The sequence below is a fragment of the Rhineura floridana genome, chromosome 8 (genome assembly GCF_030035675.1).
Source record: "Rhineura floridana isolate rRhiFlo1 chromosome 8, rRhiFlo1.hap2, whole genome shotgun sequence".
NCBI classification, from domain to species: Eukaryota; Metazoa; Chordata; class Lepidosauria; order Squamata; family Rhineuridae; genus Rhineura; species Rhineura floridana.
This window is the reverse complement of record NC_084487.1, coordinates 51,875,757-51,896,484: the sequence shown is the minus strand read 5'-3', so window position 1 is coordinate 51,896,484 and position 20,728 is coordinate 51,875,757. Positions and strand designations below refer to the sequence as shown.

At 42.8% G+C, this 20,728-nt stretch overlaps 1 protein-coding gene across 1 annotated transcript in view; it reads right to left on the bottom strand.

The window, feature by feature from the left end:
* LOC133363322 (sodium-coupled monocarboxylate transporter 1-like) overlaps window positions 1-20,728 on the bottom strand; it is a 126,320-nt gene that overhangs the window by 83,940 nt on the left and 21,652 nt on the right. The window contains exons 6-9 of the mRNA XM_061582728.1: window positions 4,784-4,924; window positions 3,047-3,176; window positions 1,681-1,769; window positions 286-395 (exon numbers count right to left, since the gene is read on the bottom strand). Of these exons, the coding sequence (XP_061438712.1) occupies window positions 286-395; window positions 1,681-1,769; window positions 3,047-3,176; window positions 4,784-4,924 (470 nt within the window). The remainder of the gene's footprint in view (window positions 1-285; window positions 396-1,680; window positions 1,770-3,046; window positions 3,177-4,783; window positions 4,925-20,728) is intronic.

The following is a 20,728-nucleotide window of genomic DNA, read 5'->3' as shown; positions in this document are numbered from 1 at the left end:
GCTCTCTGGCTGAAAATGATTCCACACAACTGTTCTAAGATCTATTCTAACTAGAGATGTGAAGGCTTGGGAGAAAAAAACAGGAAAAAATAAGGAACAACCTGTTTGCCCCAAGGAAAAAAACATAACATTCAGGAAAAAATTGTGGGAATTTTTCGGGCCTTCACATCTCTAATTCTATCCTCAGTCAACATCTAATATATTTCAACTGATTTATATGACTAGTAAGGAAAAAATAGGATCTTTCTGGGGAAAAAAGATAGAAAATGTGACTTGCAAACTTACTCATTCCCACGGAAATCCATAACAAGTTTGTTTCAGACACAATGAAATTAGGTTTAATAAGATCTTCTACAGTTACAACAGCTAATGCATTGATGCTGGAAGACACTGTACTAAGGAGAATAAAATTAAAATATTTAGAATTTTGCATCTGTATTGAAAAATAATTAAAATATGTATCTCACAAATAATAAAAACTGGATCAAGGGAATGACACTTATTTGAGCAGCAGCATAAACAGCGTTCTAACAGAGATGACCAATTCACCAAGTAGTAAGGGTTTTTGTCCACACATTTGATCAGTCATCTGTAGTGACAAAAGCATGGTCAAGGTTTTGTTTTTTTCAAAAAATGATTCTAATGTGTACTAAAGGTTGTATCAAGTGGAAAAGCTTTCCTACATTAACTAGCTAGTCATCTGCATTAGCACTCCACACCAAGTGGGGAAGATATTCCTGCCAAGCTATAGAGCTGGTATCCACAGTGTGGTGCTTGTGGCCACCACAGCACCCATGAGGTTATGCTGAGGTGCCTGCCACAGTTCCAACATCGAGCCATTTCTTCCCTATGAAGGGAAAATGGCTAGAAGAGAAATTGTGTTTTCTTTTAAAACTACAGTATGCAACAAATGAACTTGTTCTCAAGGTTAGCAGCACTTTGGAAACAGAGGTTTAAGCCATCCCTCCCCTCCCCAGGTGCAAATTCCACAAAGCAATTAGCATTTCAGAGGGGATTCCCACTGTTGTTAATGTGAGGTTGTTTTCTAATGTGAATTGCTGAACCAGGAGAGCAAATTTTGTGGAATATGTGCCTTTTTCTCACAAGCTGTTATCTTGATAATAATTGCCTCCTCCCTATACTTGGTATGTAATGATTTTTTAACAGATTAATAATGTTGTTAATGTCATGTTTTAGCCATACTTAATGTCATGTCTTAACCATACTTTTAAGCCTTTGTAACATCCAGCACACTGTTTATTCCCTGAATTTACTTGTGAACATTATGGCTGTGATAAATCAGATTAACCTATCATTGAGCTACTGCATGATACGACATATGATTGAGGGCACAGTATGTTAATGTATGATTTGGTGTTGCATTTTTAACTTTACATAGTAGCTATTTAACTTTAAATAGCTCCTGTACAACTATCAGATTTGGCAGGGGTATGTGATTTTTGTCAGGACTGCAGTGTAGAGAAGAATGGGTTAACCCCACCCCCATGATACCAACCCCCTCACAGCTACTATTAACGTTAAAAAAAACCTGCAAAACCAAATGAGATGCTTAACATAGTGTGTAGTTGGACCTGGGAAACACTGGTTTAGCATAAAAAGATGGGCTAGAAGTCATCAGTTTCTTTCCAGGATCTAGACCTAGGCATTTTTCAAAATTACCTTAATGTTCCACTGAAAGTCCCAGCCACAAAAAGTCCTGGAAGTCCTGGAAAATCTCCCAAAATCTCCAGCATAAAATAAGGCATGAGCTAAAAAAAAAGATCAATGAGAGACATTAATTCTTTTTGCTCTCTGTTAAAAATTTGACCTGTTTTTTAATAATCTAAATTATTCTAACTTTAAATACTTTGGGTTGTATCCAATGCTAGTCATACTCAGAGGAAACCTAATTAAATTAATTAACCTTAGTCATATCCATTAACTTCAATGGGTCTACCCTGAATGTGACTAGCAATGGATACCACCCTTTAATTTTAGTCATGTTATACCACATTCCATGTAAACTATAGATCTCCAAAGGAGGCCGTGGCTGTTGGGCAAAAAGTGCTTTGGTTTTCCAGAGCAAAAGGCACCTTGGCATATTAGATGCTCACTATCCCACTCTGACTTATGTTGTGAGGGCAGCTTTTGATGGGATGTGGAGTGCTGGCTAGGAGAACTGCCCTGGCATTGGAAAACTCAGTGGGGCTGGCCTAAAAACCACCCACATGGACTTTGTTTTCTTTTTCTCCGGGGAAAAGCCCATTTCCCATGGAATGCCACTACCCACAGCTAAAAGAAGTTGGGAGGTAAGAGGGAAGGGTGAATTCAAAGCACTAGAGATAAAGAGGGGAGCCTTCTTTAGAGAAGATCAAGTGAAAAAACAAGTAAACACAGAATAAAAGTACAGTATAAGGAAAAAAGAACTGAGCTCAAAGCAGAGAAACAAGGAGAGAGACATACTTGTTGCTGGGGCAAAGGCAGGGACAGAACTGGAGAAGAAGACAGCAGAAGGAGAAGTTACAGGAAAGAATCTGGTCATATGTGCCTGCTTTGGGCAAACAGGAAAGACACAACATATGAGTGGATGCCTCGCATGTCAAACAGGGAAATAACTGATCTGAACCATTTTGGCCACAACCACAAAAGGAAAACTGAATTAAAGAGTACTCCCAGGTTGCAGACCACAGCTGCAATCCCAAGAATCTCTAAAGTTGGATCAACTCTGACCTGGACCACTACTGGGAGGAAAGGAAGGATATACATTATTAAATAGTAATAATATTACTGCAATGAATGTGAGACATATAGGCCTTACTACAGAATATTCATATTTGAAATTCCTGCTCTCTTCAGGAATGAGGGTTCCTTGCTTCCTGATTTTATTATTCCTGTTACTATTTTAAGTAAAATAGCAATTTTCTGTATTTCTGATCATCGTAATGTGTTAATTATATTATCTTAAAACTCAGTTACACGGAAGATACAGAGAGAGAGAGAGAGAGTAGATCAAATCCAAATATTTCACTGGACAGCAATGCTAAACCTGATCTGGTGCCGACACAAAGCCCGCAGTCCAAGGGTCACAGTCCTTGTACACAGAGTACATTGAGAGCCCACACATCACTGCACAACCGAGAGTTAAATAGAGTCCAAAAAGATTTATATAAAGAGATCTGCAAGAAAATGTTAGGAAAAAAAGTTAAAGCAACTTTGTTCTTCCTGAAATTATATGAAAATAGAGGAGTGTTGCCATATTATGTGTTAAGGCACTCATTCTCCAAGAGTAGCTAAAGATTGTGTGAACACAGATGCAGATGCACCATGTCTAGTAACCAACCTTGAAGTGCAAAGGGATTCTACCAAGGGCTGGATGTGGGCCAGCAAACTGAAGCTGAATCCTGAAAAGACAGGTGTTATGCGTTCCAAGTTCTTGAGTCCAGGAGATGGAAAGACGGGCTGTTCTGTTTGGGCTGCACTTCCCTGGAAGGAGCAGGTTAGTAGCTTGGAGGTACTCCTGGATCCAACACTGTCAGGGAGACTCAGATAGCCTCGGTAGTTAGGAGTATCTTTTTCCAGCTACAGCTAGTTCTCCAGCTATAGCCCATTTTGGACAGAGATAACTTGGCAACAGTACTCCATACTTTGGTAACTCCCAGACTGGATTATTGCAATACAATCTATGTCAGGCTGCCCTTGAAGATGAGTAGGAAACTTCAACTGGTCCAAAATGCAGCAGCCAGGTTACTGGCTGGGGTTGCTTTTACAACTCATATAACCCCTGTTCTAAAACAGTTGCATTGGCTGCCTGTTTGTTTCTGGACCCAATTCAAGGTGTTCATTGTAGTGTTTACAGCCCTAAATGACTTCGGCCCCAAATATCTGAGACTGTCTCCTTCCCTACGGGCCCTCTCAGGTGTCAAAATCAGCAAAGGGGAAACTACCGTTCAGCCACCCTCAGAAGTTTGGGGGATGGTGGCCCAGGAGAGGGCTTTTTCTGTGGCACCTCCTAAGTTGTGGAATTCCTCCCTACAGAATTCTACTATACAGTTTTCGGCAATACAAAAGATGCACCTCTTTACCCTGGCCTTTGGCACTTGAGATGTTTTCAGGACCCAACCTATTCCTATGAATGTAATGTGTTTTCAAGGTTTTTAATACAGTATTTTATATTTCTGTAATCAGCCCGGGACCTAATGGTGCATCCTCCTCCTCCTCATCATCATAACAATAACGTTAATGACAATTACAACAACAACAATAATAACTATCATCATCATCATCCATGTAGTGGTATGTGTTTTTAATTTCAGGACATACTACCAAGCTTTTGTACAGCTTTGATATACAGTCAGTAGGTCTAGTCTCTTTCTGATGTGGAAGATGTTTCCTGAATTGGCAACACTACAAATTATTGCTAAGCCAAACATACCTAACACTGTTTTATTATATTTGCAAAATAGAAACTTAGCTAATTTTATTAAGTTTTTTTGGGGGGCTAAACATGCAACTTAAAAGAAATATGTCTTTTATAAAGAATAGATCCTGCAAAATAACAAGGTACTCAGCAAGGGTAATCCATATTTGAGAACAAGCTTCTACTTGCAAATCATATTTCTAGGTGAAGTCCATGTGCAAAAAATATATTACATGGGGAACAAAACGACACATCTAGCGCCCATAAATTGAAACACAGTCTCACAGGCAGGAGCATGTGAACCTATCACTGCTACACTTGAAAATATGTGAATCAGAACAATGAATTTAAAATATGTGGACTTACTTTTTTGCTTGACTTTGTGATTTGCAAGCAAGGTATCGCTGAACTTGACATTGATTTGTTCCAAATATGCTAAGCCAAGTGAAGGTGCCACCAATAATGACTGTCCAGGTTGTATGCCTTTGCAGAGGATTTGGGTTAAACCTAAGCGGAAGAGACAGAATATATATTTTTTAAATGTGTAAGTTTTGACATTAAAGAGCCCCTAAAGATTTTAGAACTTCTCAGAAAATTTTAGAACTTCTCAGAAAAGTCCTCTTCTCAGTGAACATATAGCAGCCTGTGCTTCCTAGTAACAGATTATGCCTTCAAATCATTGCTAGCAATCATCTAGGAGTAATTTACACTGAACCCAGACCATACTACAGCAATGCAGAATGCCTCTCTGTTATAGTCCTGCAGCAAGATACCTCATCCATGTCTGTAAAAGCATTCAGTGAAACCAAATAACCATTAACAAGAACTAAAATAAATATTCTAGTATATTTCATATATTTTTATTTTTTATGAATACATTTGTATCCCATCTTTCTTCCAAGGAACTCACTACACTACACTGGCTCTGCAGTATGTAAATATAATATAGGAAAGCAGGAAATTCCCAGCAGTCCCTCTTCCACATCCACTGCATGCGCCAACATTAAGTGGATCAGATTGCCCTACTTCCACTAGGAAGACAGGAATTTACTGAGAAATCCAAAAGACATTTTTCTTCCCTTTGGCAATAGGGCAACTTGTAATGTACACAAATACTTTCATCCATAGGTAGAAATACATCACCACCGATCTGCACACTCATCCTTGAGGATTTTCTGCAAAACCCTTCTACTACACGCACCCTGAGCCAAAGGGCATTTGTCAGATAGTTCCTTGTGAAATATGTTCTACAAAGGCTGTAGCCACTTCACATAATATCTAGCCCAAAAGCAATGCAGTGGCAGTTCCTTCATGAAAGGCACCTGGTTGGCCACTGTGAGAACAGGATGCTGGACTAGATGGGCCACTGGCCTGATCCAGCAGGCTCTTCTTATGTTCTTAAATAAGCCGTAACACAGATTATTCTGCACTCAGTGGAGGAGAGGGGGACAGAGCAGCAATAGTGGGCACAGCTGCCAAACCAGGGCTCCCCTGAACCCGTCACCTCGTTTCACCCAATCTTGCAAGTAGCAGGTATGCTCCACTCATCCCCTCCCTCATGTAGTAGAGACCTAAATCCCAGTCTGCAACTGTGTTAGAATTGTTTTAGAGATGTTTTAAAGATTTTTTAGTGTTTTATTGCTTGTTTGCTGCCCTGGGCTCCTTCTGAGAAGGAAGGGCAGGATATAAATTTAGTAATAACATAAATAATAAATATTTATATTTAATTTAATTTAATTTAGATGACATCATTCTATTTATAAATGAGCCAGCAACATCTTTTCTGTTATTCACCTGCTTTTTAAAAAATTGGTCAAATATTGGGCTTTAAAGTAAATCTAGTCAAATCTGAATGGATGAGATTTAAGGGGGGGTCTAAAAACAAAATAGCACAATTTTGTTTAAATCCATGAACAGAATAATCAATTACAGCACAATCTTATAGATGAGGGAGAGTCCATGGTGAATGAACCATCAGTGCCCATGCACTGCTAGGCTTGTGTTGGCCAAGGTGAAATGTGGGAAGGCAGCTTGTTTCTCTTTCCTCCTCCATTTTGCTTTTTTACATCCCCCTCCCCATTATTTTTAATGGGAGGGGAAATAACTACACCAGCTCCAGGACTTGTATACTTTTTCTCCCTTGACAGGGGTGTTCCAGGATAATTTTTATTGATTGATACATACAAGTATTTATATACTGCCCTCTCGCAGAAAACCAGGGTAGTTTACAGTAACATAAAAACGTTTAAAAGCGATGCAAAACAATAATTAAAATAACTGGCTACTCAAAAAACATTTTAAACAGCTGCAAGATGGGAAGATTGGCTCTTACCTGAAGGTACCTTCTCAAGGACAATTAGCCTTCACATGGGTCATGGTTGCCACTTAAGTGTCCACAGGCAGGAAATACAGGCTTTCAGAAGAAGAAGCCAACTCTCACGTGAACTCACAAGCCTCAATCCAACAAATAAACATCTAGAAAAAAACTCACAAAAGCTTCTTCAAGCTTCCAGCAAGGCATCCTCCAAATTAGACAGTAAACAATGAGAACAATTCAAGGAAAGGACATGAAAGCTCATTGTTCTTGAGAAGGTACCGACAGGTAAGAACCAATCTTCCCTTCTGCAAGGACAATGACCCTTCATATGGGATGTACCACAGCAGACCCAAAATGGGAGGGCGAAAAGGAGCTGTCTATGAAGGCATAACAAAATGCTAGAGAACCCTGCAGCCACAGGATACATCAGAAGATGAGTAAGAATTTTGTAGTGACCCATAAACATATTAAGAGACAACTATACTGCTGCCTTACGCCCTTCTGCTAAGGAGGCATTTACCGAAAAGGAAGCATTAGTCACTACAGAACTGGTGGAATGAACAGCAACATTTTGAGGAACAGAAATACCAAAGAACTTGTAGGCCAGGGAGATACAAGCGCATAATCATCGGAGAGGGTAACACTGGAGATCTTCTTCCCCATGGAATGCAGAAGAAAGGAAACAAAAAATGAATCACTCTTGTAGAAGGGCTTAGCGTGCATGATGTATACCTTCAAAACACTATGAACATTTCAGAGAATACCATCTTTGTTCACGGGAGTGCACTGAACTAGGGCAAAAGGTACATAAAACAAGTTCTTACTGGCAATGAAAGGTCGAGGCCACCTTCAGGACAAAGGAAGGGTTGATACATCATACAACCCAATGCATAGAAGATGCATAAGTGTTTGGCCACTGACAGGACACTGAGTTCTGAAACACAACAAGCTGAAGCAATAGTCACAAGAAAACTAACCTTCAGAGACAGATGATGGAGTGAAACTGTATGCAGCTGCTTGAGGGCTGTCAGCACTGTATGGAGATCCAGGAATGAAAAGTAACAAACCACTAGTGAGCAGACCACCAATGCTCCATGCAAAAAATATATCAGAGAATGAGATCCAAGAGTTTTGGTGGAACTCACAGAGAGGACTGATGAAATTGTGGACACATGCCACCACAAAGTGTTTGGCTTGAGACTTACATGCAAGCCATCTTGCAAAAACCCAAAGACATGGGATATCTTGGACTTTGTAGGACGCGCCTTTGTCTGTGAACACCATTCAGCAAAGTGCTGACAGGTGGAACTATAGATGCGTGACATAGAAGATCAATGAGAAGTGAGGCTGGTCGCCACCTTATCATCCAAGAGGACTGATTTCTTCAGAAGGTGGAACGCAGTTGCCAAGCAATCGGCCTCAACCACCCACTGGACCCTGCAACAGTAGATATGCAAGAAGCCAAGGCCCGGCAACTGCCACATGGAGAATCTCAGACAATCAGAGGCAATGAAACCAATGTGGAGCAATAAAGATCACCTCTGCCTCCTCTTCTCGGATCTTGCAAAGTATCCTTGCCAGAAGGACCATTGGAGAAAAAGCATAGAGGAGCCCCCAGGGCCACAGAACAGAGAACATGTCCACTGCTTCAGCTCCTGGCACTGGAAATCGAGAGTAGAAGTGGGGCAGTTGAACATTGAGACTGGAGGCAAAGAGGTTCAGAAGAAGATGGCTGAAGTGCCACTGAAGAGAGGTGAAGACCCTGGGGTGGAGCCTTCACTCCTCCGAGAGGACCTGCTGTTAGCTCAGCCAATCGGAGGTGCCATTGGAGGTGCCACTGAGATGCTCCACATGAAGAGACAGAAGACAAGATTCCACCCATGAGAAAAGAAACACTGACTCTGCTTGCAGGCTACGCAAATGAGTCCAGCACTGACAGGAACCTTCACTGTGATGTTGATGGAGAACAACATGTGGACCAGGCCAAACTTGGTGACAGAGTGTTGAAGGACCAGGCAGGCCATCCACAGTTCTAGCCAGATGATGCTGTGTCTGGCACCCGCTGAACGAAGTGCAACTGGCAAAGAACTCCCCTACTGAGGAGGCCTGAGTCCATTGTGATGATAGCCCTGCAAGGATCCCAGAAGGGGATCTCCCGCTGGAGGTTGCTGTCTAGGGTCCACCAATCTAGTGACCACTTGAGAACAGGAGCCAGACAGATCAAGTGATAATGGCTGCAGGTTATATCTGCCTGGAAAGAAAGCAGAGCCTACTGAAAGGAATGTAGATGATAATGTGACCAAGGCACAATTTCTACCATCAATATAAAGAAGGCCAAAACCATTGCCAGAAGCATAAAGTCTGCTGACTGAGCTGAGAACAGATTCTGGCTGGCTGTTTTGAGCTTGAGGATCCATTTTGGGGAGAGTAATTGTTTCCTTCACCATATCCGACATGGGTCCCAAATGTTAGAGGCACTGACAGGATTCCAAATGGTTCTCTGGAGCATTGATTGGGCAGCTGTGGCTGGAAGGCATCCCCAGAGTATGAAGCAGATCTCTTCATACCTGGTTGACCAAGGATGAGCAGACAAGAAGGTTGTCCAAATAAGGATGGATATGGATAACCTGAAGGCAAAGGTGTGCCACCAGGTAACCATTATCTTGGTGAAAACTCTGGGAGTAGATGACAGACCAAATAGCATTGCTGGAAGCATGCATTGCTCTAGGCAAACCTCATGTACCTTCAATGGTGTGGATGAATTGGCACATGGATGTAAGCCTCCTTCAAGCCAACTGAAACGAAGAAATCCTGAGGGTAGAGCTTTTCTCTAATGGTTGCCAGGGACTTCATTCTGAATTTCCCGACAAATTTGCTGACAAACTTGAGGTGAATGACAGTTCTCCATGACCCATCAAACTTCACAAAAGCGAAGAATATGAAGTAAGACATGCTCCCTCAGGGAGATTGGCATGATTACTTGAATGTCCAGAAGATGTTGGATTACCTCCGCAATGGTCGCCCGCTTGAGGACCAACAAGGCACAAAAGATGGGAAGAACCTGGGAGGTGTGGGGTCACAAATTCTATACAGTAGCCTGATTGGACCAACTGCTGCACCCAATTAGCAATTAGGGAGGCCTTGCAGGTGTGGAGAAGAATGGCCCATTCAGACGGTAGGACCTTCTTTAGAGGTCCTGGAACCAGAATTTCCAAAGAAAAATGTTGTGGTTCCTTAAGGACAGATGCATTCTCGAAGGAAGGAGGGGGAGCATCAGAAGCCAAGTCCTTCAGCTCTAGAGTTGCAAGAGCTTTGCAGAGAAGTAGTAGGTAGTGGACAGAATAAAACAGACAGTAGGAAGAAGATGAAGGAGGAGGCTGAGGAGGCATCAGTGTCAGTCGCCTCCTCTTCCTTAGAGAAATGCCCAAGAAGGTTAGCCAGCACCTTCTTGCGAGGATGGTGAGACCTGGAAGCTGGTTAGGAATTATGAGGTGGAATTGTAGGCACCTGATATTGAACAGAGCTAGCTGCCCTCAGAACTGAGGAGACTGGCAGATAGGACTGCGGAGCAAGTAGCTACTGGAAACCCGGAGCTGGAACTAATGCTGTCTGAAAATGGCTCAGCAAATAAGGCCCACAATAAGGCATCTGGGAAAGAAGGTCAGAAGGCATTCAAAACGAAGACGGTGCCTGAGAAAACATAGTCTGAGACAGAGCCTGTGGAACATGGTCAGCTTGAGCAACACATGGATTGTAGACAGTTCCTGTTGCTGAGGGATGGGTTGGGAAACAGTTGCACTGTAGTGTGCTGCTAAGTAGGAATTTGTTGCTGAGGAACAGCTTGGGCAACACGTGGCACTGATGACTGTTGCTGAGCAAGAGATTGTTGCTAAGGAACATTTAATGAAGCAGTAAAAGTAGACACCCCCAAAAAAAGTAGTAGTACATGGGGTAGAGGAAGGGGGGTCTACAGAGGCATCAAAACTGTGAAAATCCTCATCACAGCACAGAGGAGACTGAAATAGGTCAATGATATGGCATCCCACCAGTTATCATCTTCAGATAGTGGCACATTAGAACACCCTCTAGTACTTGGAGAGTGAGGAGGGGTCTGAGCGGCTTATGTATGGTCCTCCCCCAAGTAACGGGCTCTCCTAGAAGCCCTCACCTCATCCGATTTGGCTTTAGCCTGCTCCTTGATAGGGGAGAACAGCATTAGTGAGGTGCTTTGATTTTTTTCTTCACCTTTTTATGCTGCTAAAAAACAGCTGCAAGTCCTATTTTAGGGAGGGCCCTGAAGAGTCATTGACAAATTCACCTCTTTGGAAGATTAAGTAGAAGGAAGAGCAGCAGCCATCACCTCCATTCATGGGCATACACAGTTGGGGTGCAGAGGAGCAGTGTAAGAAGAAATAAAATAAAACTACTCAGTAGCAGTCCACTCATGCACATTCACAAATGAGGTGTGGAAGAGCACTGAAACAAGGCAAAGCTTTGGTGGGGCACTAATTCAGTCCAAGCATAAACAGTCAGCTTATGAGCCCATAGGCAAAGAGGGAGAAAAGACAGAAGGACAAAAGGAAAAAAACATGATAAACAGAGAGGCAAAAAACAGGTTTTGGGGTTTTTTGGTGTTTTTTTTTTTAACTACAGAGAGGCAAGAACAGTGTTTTTTAAAACTTTAGAAGATAGCAGAGTTTAAAGAGTGATTTTGAACAGAGTACAGAGAAAGCACTGCCTGAAGTGACAGGGCAGGGAAAAAGGAACCTTGCGAGTTCACGTGAGAGTTAGCTTTCTTTCCTGTCTGTGGCCATCAGGTGGCAGCCATGACCTATGTGAAGGGTCATCGTCCTTGGAGAATGGAGGGCTTTGGATTTTGCACATTCAAGGCTCCCTCAATCCATCCCTGACATGCCCCCAACAATGCTCATTTACTTATCCTATCACCATCAGAGTACTAGTGATGCAGCAATGATGTCAGAAGAGCTTTCTGCAACCTTACCACAGAGGCCTCCGATGGTGGACCTCCTTCCTGTCTGCAGAACTCTCTCTCTACAGGCAGAGAGGTCCACAACATTTAGTGGCTCCTCAGTCACCCTACTAAAGAATTTAGGATTGCTCCCTAAGGTATATGCTGGTATTTGGATTACTCCACATTTGGAAGAGGTAGTACAATGTAACCACAACCTTAATGAAGTTATTAGGTCACTGAGGGGTGTGTTTACAATATAGGCACCACTTTTCTATCTCTCCCCAGGCTCCCCAGCCTTTCCTTCTCAGTTTAAAGAATTCAAAATGTTCAGAGTGGTTCAAACAAAAAGATTGCAAGGAACTCCAAAAGACACTCTCTAAACTGAGTGAATGAGCGGTAAGATAACAAATGCTGGCCAATGTAAGCAAGTGTAAAGCGATGCACACAAGCGAAAAACTTCCTAAATTCACATATACACGGATGGGATCGGAACTGGCGGTGAGTGGTGACTGACCAAGAATGAGACCTTGAGGTTGTAGTTTGATAGCTTGAGGAGGATGTCAACCCGCTGCATGGCAGCTATGAAAAAATATGAATTCAGTGTTAGGGTTCATTAAGAAAAGGGTTGAAAATAAAACTGCCAACATCAAAATCCAAATCATTCAGCAAATCTATGATGTGACCACACTTGGAATACTGTGTACAAGTTCTGAGGAACTAAGACAAATAGTGGTAATGAGAGAGGAAGTTCTAAGCTTAATGGACAATATAAAAACTGACAAATCACCGGGCCCGGATGGCATCCACTCGAGAGTTCTCAAAGAACTCAAAGGTGAAATTGCTGATCTGCTAACTAAAATATGTAACTTGTCCCTCGGGTCCTCCTCCGTGCCTGAGGACTGGAAAGTGGCAAATGTAACACCAATCTTCAAAAAGGGATCCAGAGGGGATCCCGGAAATTACAGGCCAGTTAGCTTAACTTCTGTCCCTGGAAAACTGGTAGAAAGTATTATTAAAGCTAGATTAACCAAGCACATAGAAGAACAAGCCTTGCTGAAGCAGAGCCAGCATGGCTTCTGCAAGGGAAAGTCCTGTCTCAGTAACCTATTAGAATTCTTTGAGAGTGTCAACAAGCATATAGATAGAGGTGATCCAGTGGACATAGTGTACTTAGACTTTCAAAAAGCGTCTGACAAGGTACCTCACCAAAGGCTTCTGAGGAAGCTTAGCAGTCATGGAATAAGAGGAGAGGTCCTCTTGTGGATAAGGAATTGGTTAAGAAGCAGAAAGCAGAGAGTAGGAATAAACGGACAGTTCTCCCAATGGAGGGCTGTAGAAAGTGGAGTCCCTCAAGGATCGGTATTGGGACCTGTACTTTTCAACTTGTTCATTAATGACCTAGAATTAGGAGTGAGCAGTGAAGTGGCCAAGTTTGCTGACGACACTAAATTGTTCAGGGTTGTTAATACAAAAAGGGATTGCGGAGAGCTCCAAAAAGACGTCTCCAAACTGAGTGAATGGGCAGAAAAATGGCAAATGCAATTCAATATAAACAAGTGTAAAATTATGCATATTGGAGCAAAAAATCTTAATTTCACATATACGCTCATGGGGTCTGAACTGGCGGTGACCGACCAGGAGAGAGACCTCGGGGTTGTAGTGGACAGCATGATGAAAATGTCGACCCAGTGTGCGGCAGCTGTGAAAAAGGCAAATTCCATGCTAGCGATAATTAGGAAAGGTATTGAAAATAAAACAGCCGATATCATAATGCCGTTGTATAAATCTATGGTGCGGCCGCATTTGGAATACTGTGTACAGTTCTGGTCGCCTCATCTCAAAAAGGATATTATAGAGTTGGAAAAGGTTCAGAAGAGGGCAACCAGAACGATCAAGAGGATGGAGCGACTCCCTTACGAGGAAAGGTTGCAGCATTTGGGGCTTTTTAGTTTAGAGAAAAGGCGGGTCAGAGGAGACATGATAGAAGTGTATAAAATTATGCATGGCATTGAGAAAGTGGATAGAGAAAAGTTCTTCTCCCTCTCTCATAATACCAGAACTCGTGGACATTCAAAGAAGCTGAATGTTGGAAGATTCAGGACAGACAAAAGGAAGTACTTCTTTACTCAGCGCATAGTTAAATATGGAATTTGCTCCCACAAGATGCAGTAATGGCCACCAGCTTGGATGGCTTTAAAAGAAGATTAGACAAATTCATGGAGGACAGGGCTATCAATGGCTACTAGCCATGATGGCTGTGCTCTGCCACCCTAGTCAGAGGCAGCATGCTTCTGAAAACCAGTTGCCGGAAGCCTCAGGAGGGGAGAGTGTTCTTGCACTCGGGTCCTGCTTGCGGGCTTCCCCCAGGCACCTGGTTGGCCACTGTGAGAACAGGATGCTGGACTAGATGGGCCACTGGCCTGATCCAGCAGGCTCTTCTTATGTTCTTATGTTCTTATATTAACTCTGGTTACCTCACTTGAAAAAGGATATTGTAGAGTTGGGAAAGCTTCAGAAAAAGGCAACCAAAATGATCAAGGGGGTGAGGCAACTCACCTATGAGGAAAGATTACAACATTTGGGAATTTTTAAGTTAAGAAAAGGGCGAGTAAAGAGAAGACATGATAGAGGTGTATAAGATTATGCATGCTGTGAAAAAAGAGGATAGAGAGAAGTTTCTTGGGGCCATCCAATGAAGTTCAATTTTGGAAAGGGTTCCCAATCCTTGGCTTAGGACAAGATTAGGTCCTGGCAGATGCTCACTTAGGTTTGTAGAGTACTTTGACTTCAGAGTTAGTAGAAGGGCAAAAGGAGTAAGAAAATGTTGACTGCTTGCTATCTTCCTTTTTTGGTTGAAGGCAAAAAAACCCTTTTTTAAAAAAAACCTTCATTTCCACACCATTCCCTGAAGCTAATCCCCTATCACCTTAATACCTGAAAAGGGCTTATTAGCCAAGTGAGCTCGAGAACAAAGATTTAAATTCCATGTTCCGTTTCAGACATTTCTGCCAGCAACAGAGAAGCCAGAGCCCTGACTACAAAATGCAGTGAGTGAATCAGGAGAAGAGTCTGGGCTTATCCACATGGGAACAAAACATTGTAGTAAAAACGGTGTTTACCGTCGTTTTTGTTTGCACAGTCCACATAGAGGGCTCAAAATCAGCTGCAAACATGGTGCTTTTCATTCACACTGAAGGGAAAGGATCAAACATGCAGCTTCCTAATGACCACACATGCTTGCAGAATGGAAGCCAGCAGCCAATCAGGAAGTGACATGAACAAAGGGAGGAGGGAGTGGGCGTGGAGAGGGGAAGCATCAGACTAAAGTGTCTACAAACCCCTAGAGAACTGGAGACATTTTTGCCTTCCCCTTTTTGGATTATAACAGCATGTTTTTACTTCAGATTTAAAGGGGAAAACTGCGTTTTAGCTGCTGATTGCCAGTCATGTCATGTGAACCATGAAAATTAAAAGGGGTTGTGAGTAATAATAATAATAATAATAAAATTTTATTTATGAGTCGCCTATCTGGCCGAATTAACGGCCACTCTAGGCGACGTACATTAATACAATAAAATACAATATACAATCAATAAGACCATCATTCATCTAAGCACCACTTTACCAATTAATAACAACATTAATAACTAACCCGCCCCAGAGATCCCATAGGCCTGCCTGAATAGCCAGGTTTTCAAGGCCTGGCGGAAACCTATTAGCACCAGACCTGCACAAAATCTCTGTGTGAACCAGCCCTGTGTCCGTATCCAACAACCAAGACAATAGGAAAATCCTTTTCTCCAAAGAGAGTTCTCTCACTCCCCTGACAGTAGTAACTTCCAACAAGACAGTAGATTCTTGGAAACTGGGATAAAATAAACTTTCTCCCACGATCCAGGTGCTACTAAACCAGAACCCCCTGCTCACTATTTTCCAAGAGTAACTGATGCTTGGTAATTTGGCAGCTGGTCAGTGTTTCCCAGAGATTGAGAATGAGAACTAAAACATACTACCCTTTGCTACTCACACCCTCACAAAGTGAGAACCAGAATGGGAGCTGACACTTAATGTTTCTCTAGAGGATGCCTCCCCCTCTAGGATGCACACCTTAATGTGGTGAGGGGTTTTGAGAGTGTCAAAAAAGCTGAGAGCAATGCCATCAGGAGTCTAGACCGAGAAGCTAGATTCCTAGCAGGGACACCCAAGGTGGAATGGTCAAAGCTGAGACACCAGACTAAGATGCATCCAAACTCAGAGGAACACAATGGTACACCACCTCTGAATAACTCTTACCATGAAAACCCTATGGACAGAGTATCCAAAATGCAACACAAGATAGTGCTGGAAGATGAGACCCCCAGGTCAGAAGGCACTCAGCAAGCTACTGGGGAAGAACAAAGGACAAGTACAAGTAGCGCTGTGACTAATGACGCAGCTGGGTCAAAGCCAAAAGGAAGCTCAAAGGCTGATGCGCACAGATGTCAAAGGAGAGTCCGGAGTTGTACAACGCACACAATAGGAACATGGAATGTGAGAAGCATGAACCAGGGAAAGTTAGAAATTGTCAAGCAAGAAATGGAACACATCAACATTACAATACTTGGTGCGAGCGAACTAAAATGGATGGGAATGGAACATTTTCAATCAGACAACCACAAAATATTTATGCAGAAAATGAGAAATTAAGAAGAAATGTGGTTGCTTTAATAGTGAGAAGTGATGTAGAAAAAGCAATTAGGAGCTATAACGCAAGGTCTGAGTGAGTTATATCAATGAGATTTAATGGGAAACCTATTAACATACCCATCATCTAAGTTTTGCTCCAACGGCAAATGCAGAAGAGGAGGAATTGGAGAGATTTTATGCAGAAATACAGGAAGAAATTGATCACACACCAAAACAACATGTGATAATCATGAGGAACTGGAATGCAAAAGTAGGGAACACAGAAGAACTTGGAATTGTGGGGAAATGGGGCTTAAGAGATAGAAATGAAGCAAGAGAAAGACTTACTGAATGCTGTGAAGCCAATAATTAGTTTCTTGAAAACACATTTTTTGAGCAACCAAAAAGACGACTTTACACGTGGACATCACCAAATGGACAATATAGGAATCAAATTGATTATATAATTGGTAGCAGAAGATGGAGAAGTTTCATACTTCCTGCGAAAACAAGACCAGGAGCAGACTGCGGTACAGATCATGAACTAGTCTTATCGAAAAACAGAGCAAAGCTAAAGAAGAAGAACAAAGCAATCATTATTTATTTATTTATTTATTTTATTGTATTTGTATACTGCCCCATTGCTGGTTTTACAGCAACTAAAAACATCAAAAACATACAAATTTAAAACACATCTTTTAAAAACAATTTAAAACACAATTTAAAAAATTTAAAACAATTTAAAAAACAAATGCTAAAATGCCTTGGAGAAGAGGTAAGTCTTGACCTAGCACCAAAAAGATAACAGTGATGGCGCCAGGCGCACCTCGTCAAAGAAATCATTCCATAATTTGGGGGCCACCACTGAGAAGGCCCTCTCCCTTGTTGCCACCCTCCAAGCTTCCCTCGGAGTAGGCACCCGAAGGAAGGCCTTAGATGTTGAGCGTAGTGTACGGGTGGGTTCGTATCGGCAGAGGTGTTCCGTCAGGTATTGTGGTCCCAAGCCGTGTAAGGCTTTATAGGTTAAAACCAGCACATTGCATCGAGCTCGGAAACATACAGGCAACCAATGCAAGCGAGCCAGAATCGGTATTATATATTTGGACCGTCTGGTCCCTGTTACCAATCTGGCCGCTGCATTTTGCACAAGCTGCAGTTTCTGAACCATCTTCAAAGGCAGCCCCACATAGAGTGCATTGCAGTAATCTAATTTGGAGGTTACCAGAGCATGGACAACTGAAGCCAGGTTATCCCTGTCCAGATAGGGGCGCAGCTGGGCCACCAACCGAAGTTGGTAGAAGGCACTCCGTGCCACCAAGGCTACCTGAGCCTCAAGTGACAGAGATGGTTCTAGGAGAACCCCCAAGCTAGGAACCTGCTCCTTCAGGGGGAGTGCAACCCTATCCAGGACAGGTTAGACATCCACCATCTGGTCAGAAGAACCACCCACTAGTAGCATCTCAGTCTTGTCTGGATTGAGCCTCAGTTTATTAGCCCTCATCCAGTCCATCGTCGCAGCCAGGCACCGGTTCAGCACATTGACAGCCTCACATGAAGAAGATGAAAAGGAGAAATAGAGCTGCGTGTCATCAGCATACTGATGGCAACGCACTCCAAAGCTCCGGATGACTGCACCCAACGGTTTCATGTAGATGTTGAACAGCATGGGGGACAGAACTGACCCCTGCGGAACCCCATACTGGAGAATCTAGGGTGCCGAGCAATGTTCCCCAAGCACCACCTTCTGGAGCTGACCTACCAAGTAGGAGCAGAACCATCGCCATGCAGTCCCTCCCACTCCCAACTCAGCCAGTCTTCCCAGAAGGATACCATGGTCGATGGTATCGAAAGCCACTGAGAGATCAAGAAGAATCAACACAGTCACACTCCCCCTGTCTCTCTCCCGACAAAGGTCATGATACAGGGTGACCAAGGCTGTTTCCATGCCAAAACCAGGCCTGAAACCCGACTGAAATGGATCCAGATAATCGGTCTCATCCAAGAGTGTCTGGAGCTGGCCCGCAACCACTCGTTCAAGGACCTTGCCCAGGAATGGAACATTTGCTACCGGCCTATAGTTATTAAGATTTTCTGGGTCCAGGGAGGGTTTCTTCAGGAGTGGTCTCACTACCGCCTCTTTCAGGCAGCCAGGGACCACCCCCTCTCACAGGGAGGCATTAATCACTTCTCTGGCCCAGCCGGCTGTTCCATCCCTGCTAGCTTTTATTAGCCAAAAAGGGCAAGGACCCAGCACAGTAGTGGTTGCACGAACCTGTCCAAGCACCTTGTCAATGTCCTCAAGCTGTTCCAACTGAAACTTATCCAAGAAATCGGGACAAGGCTGTGCTCTGGATACCTCGCTTGATTCACCTGCTATAACACTGGAGTCTAAGTCCTGGCAGATGCTAAAGATTTTATCCTGGATGTGCCTAGCAAATTCATTACAGCGGGCCTCAGATGGTTCTACCATGTCCCTGGGGCCAGAGTATAATAGCCCCCGGACAATTCTGAAGAGCTCCGCTGGGCAGCAGATTGATGATCTGATAGTGGCAGCAAAATATTGTTTTTTTGCTGCCCTCACTGCCCCTAAATACAGCTTACAATAGGCACTTACCAGTGTATAATTGCATCCACTAGGAGTTCGTCTCCATGTGCCCTCAAGCCATCTCCAAAATTGTTTCATCGCTCTCAGCTCTGGGGTACACCATGGAGCCGTATGAGCTCTACACAGGAGAGGGTGCTCAGGAGCAATCATGTCAACCACCCGGGTCATTTCTGTATTCCACAGATCAACCAGGGTTTCAACAGGAGCGCCAGCCCTATCAGCTAGAAAACTCCCCAGAGCCCTTTGGAAACCATCCAGATCCATTAGTCTCTGGGGGCGGACCAACTTAATAGGTCCCCCACCCTTGCAGAGGGGAAAAGCCGCTGTAAATCTAAACTTCAGCAAGCAGTGATCTGTCCATGACAGAGGGACTGATACAAGGCCCCCCACATTCAGATCACCAACTCCATGTCCAGTTGCAAAAACCAAATCTAGAGTATGCCCTGCTACATGTGTTGGGCCAATGGCATATTGGGACAGTCCCATGGTTGTAATGCCAAAATACAATTTAAATAACATCCCAGAAGAATATAAAAATCAAATAAGGAACAGATTTGAGGCTTTAAACTTAGTTGACAGAGAGCCAGAAGAACTATGGGATGAGGTCAGAGACATTATCAGAGAAGAATGCAAAAAGACAATATTTCTAGTTAAAAAGAGAGAAAGACCTCAATGGATGACTGAAGAAACTCTTCAAATGGTTAAAGAGAAAAGGAAAGCAAAAGGAGAAAGAAACATGGTTAGAACCCTAAATGCAACTATACAGTGACTAGTATGTAGGGACAAAGAGAACTATTACAATAATTAAATAGAAATAGATGAGGACAACAAAAAGGGTAGAACAAGAGCCCTGTTCCAAAAGATTGGAGAAATTAAAGGGAAATTTAAACCAAGAGTAGTGATGTTGAATAATCAACAGGGGAACACACTGACTGACCAAGATAAAATAAAAGGAAGATGAAAGCAATACACTGAAGAACTCTATAAAAGAGCTGCAAGGATGACAGATTCATTCATGGACAAACTGTATGATGAAGAACCAGAAATTTTAGAATCTGAGGTGAAAGCTGCTCTTAAAATACTTGGAAGAAACAAATCACCAGGAATAGATGGCATACCAATAGAGTTGCTACAAGCTACTGAGACTGAATCTGTCCAAATTTTGACAAAAAATTGTCAAGAAATTTGGAAAACTAAACAATGGCCCACAGACTGGAAGCATTCAATACCAATTCCAAAGAAAGGGGATCCCAGGGAATGCAGTGATTACTGAACTATTGCCTTAATATCCCATGCAAGTAAAGTAATGCTCAAGATTCTACAACAAAGGTTCTTACCATATATGGAGCGAGAAGTGCCAGATGTCCAAGCTGGATTTAAAAAGGGAAGAGGTAAAAGAGATCATACGGCAACCATACATTGGATAAGGGAACGGACCAAGGAATTTCAGAAGGAAATCACCATGCACTTTAGAGATTACAGCAAAGCCTTTGATTGTGTAGGTCACGAAAAACTATGGAATGCTTTAAAATAAATGGGGGTGCCACAGCATCTGATTGTCCTTATGCACAACCTATACTCTGGACAAGAGGCTACTATCAGGACAGAATATGGAGAAACCAATTGGTTCCCCGTCAGAAAGGGTGTGAAACGGGTGTATTTTATCACCCTATTTATTTAATCTATATGCAGAACATATTGTACTGAAAGCGGGATTGGACCAAGATGAAGGAGGTGTGATAATTGGAGGGA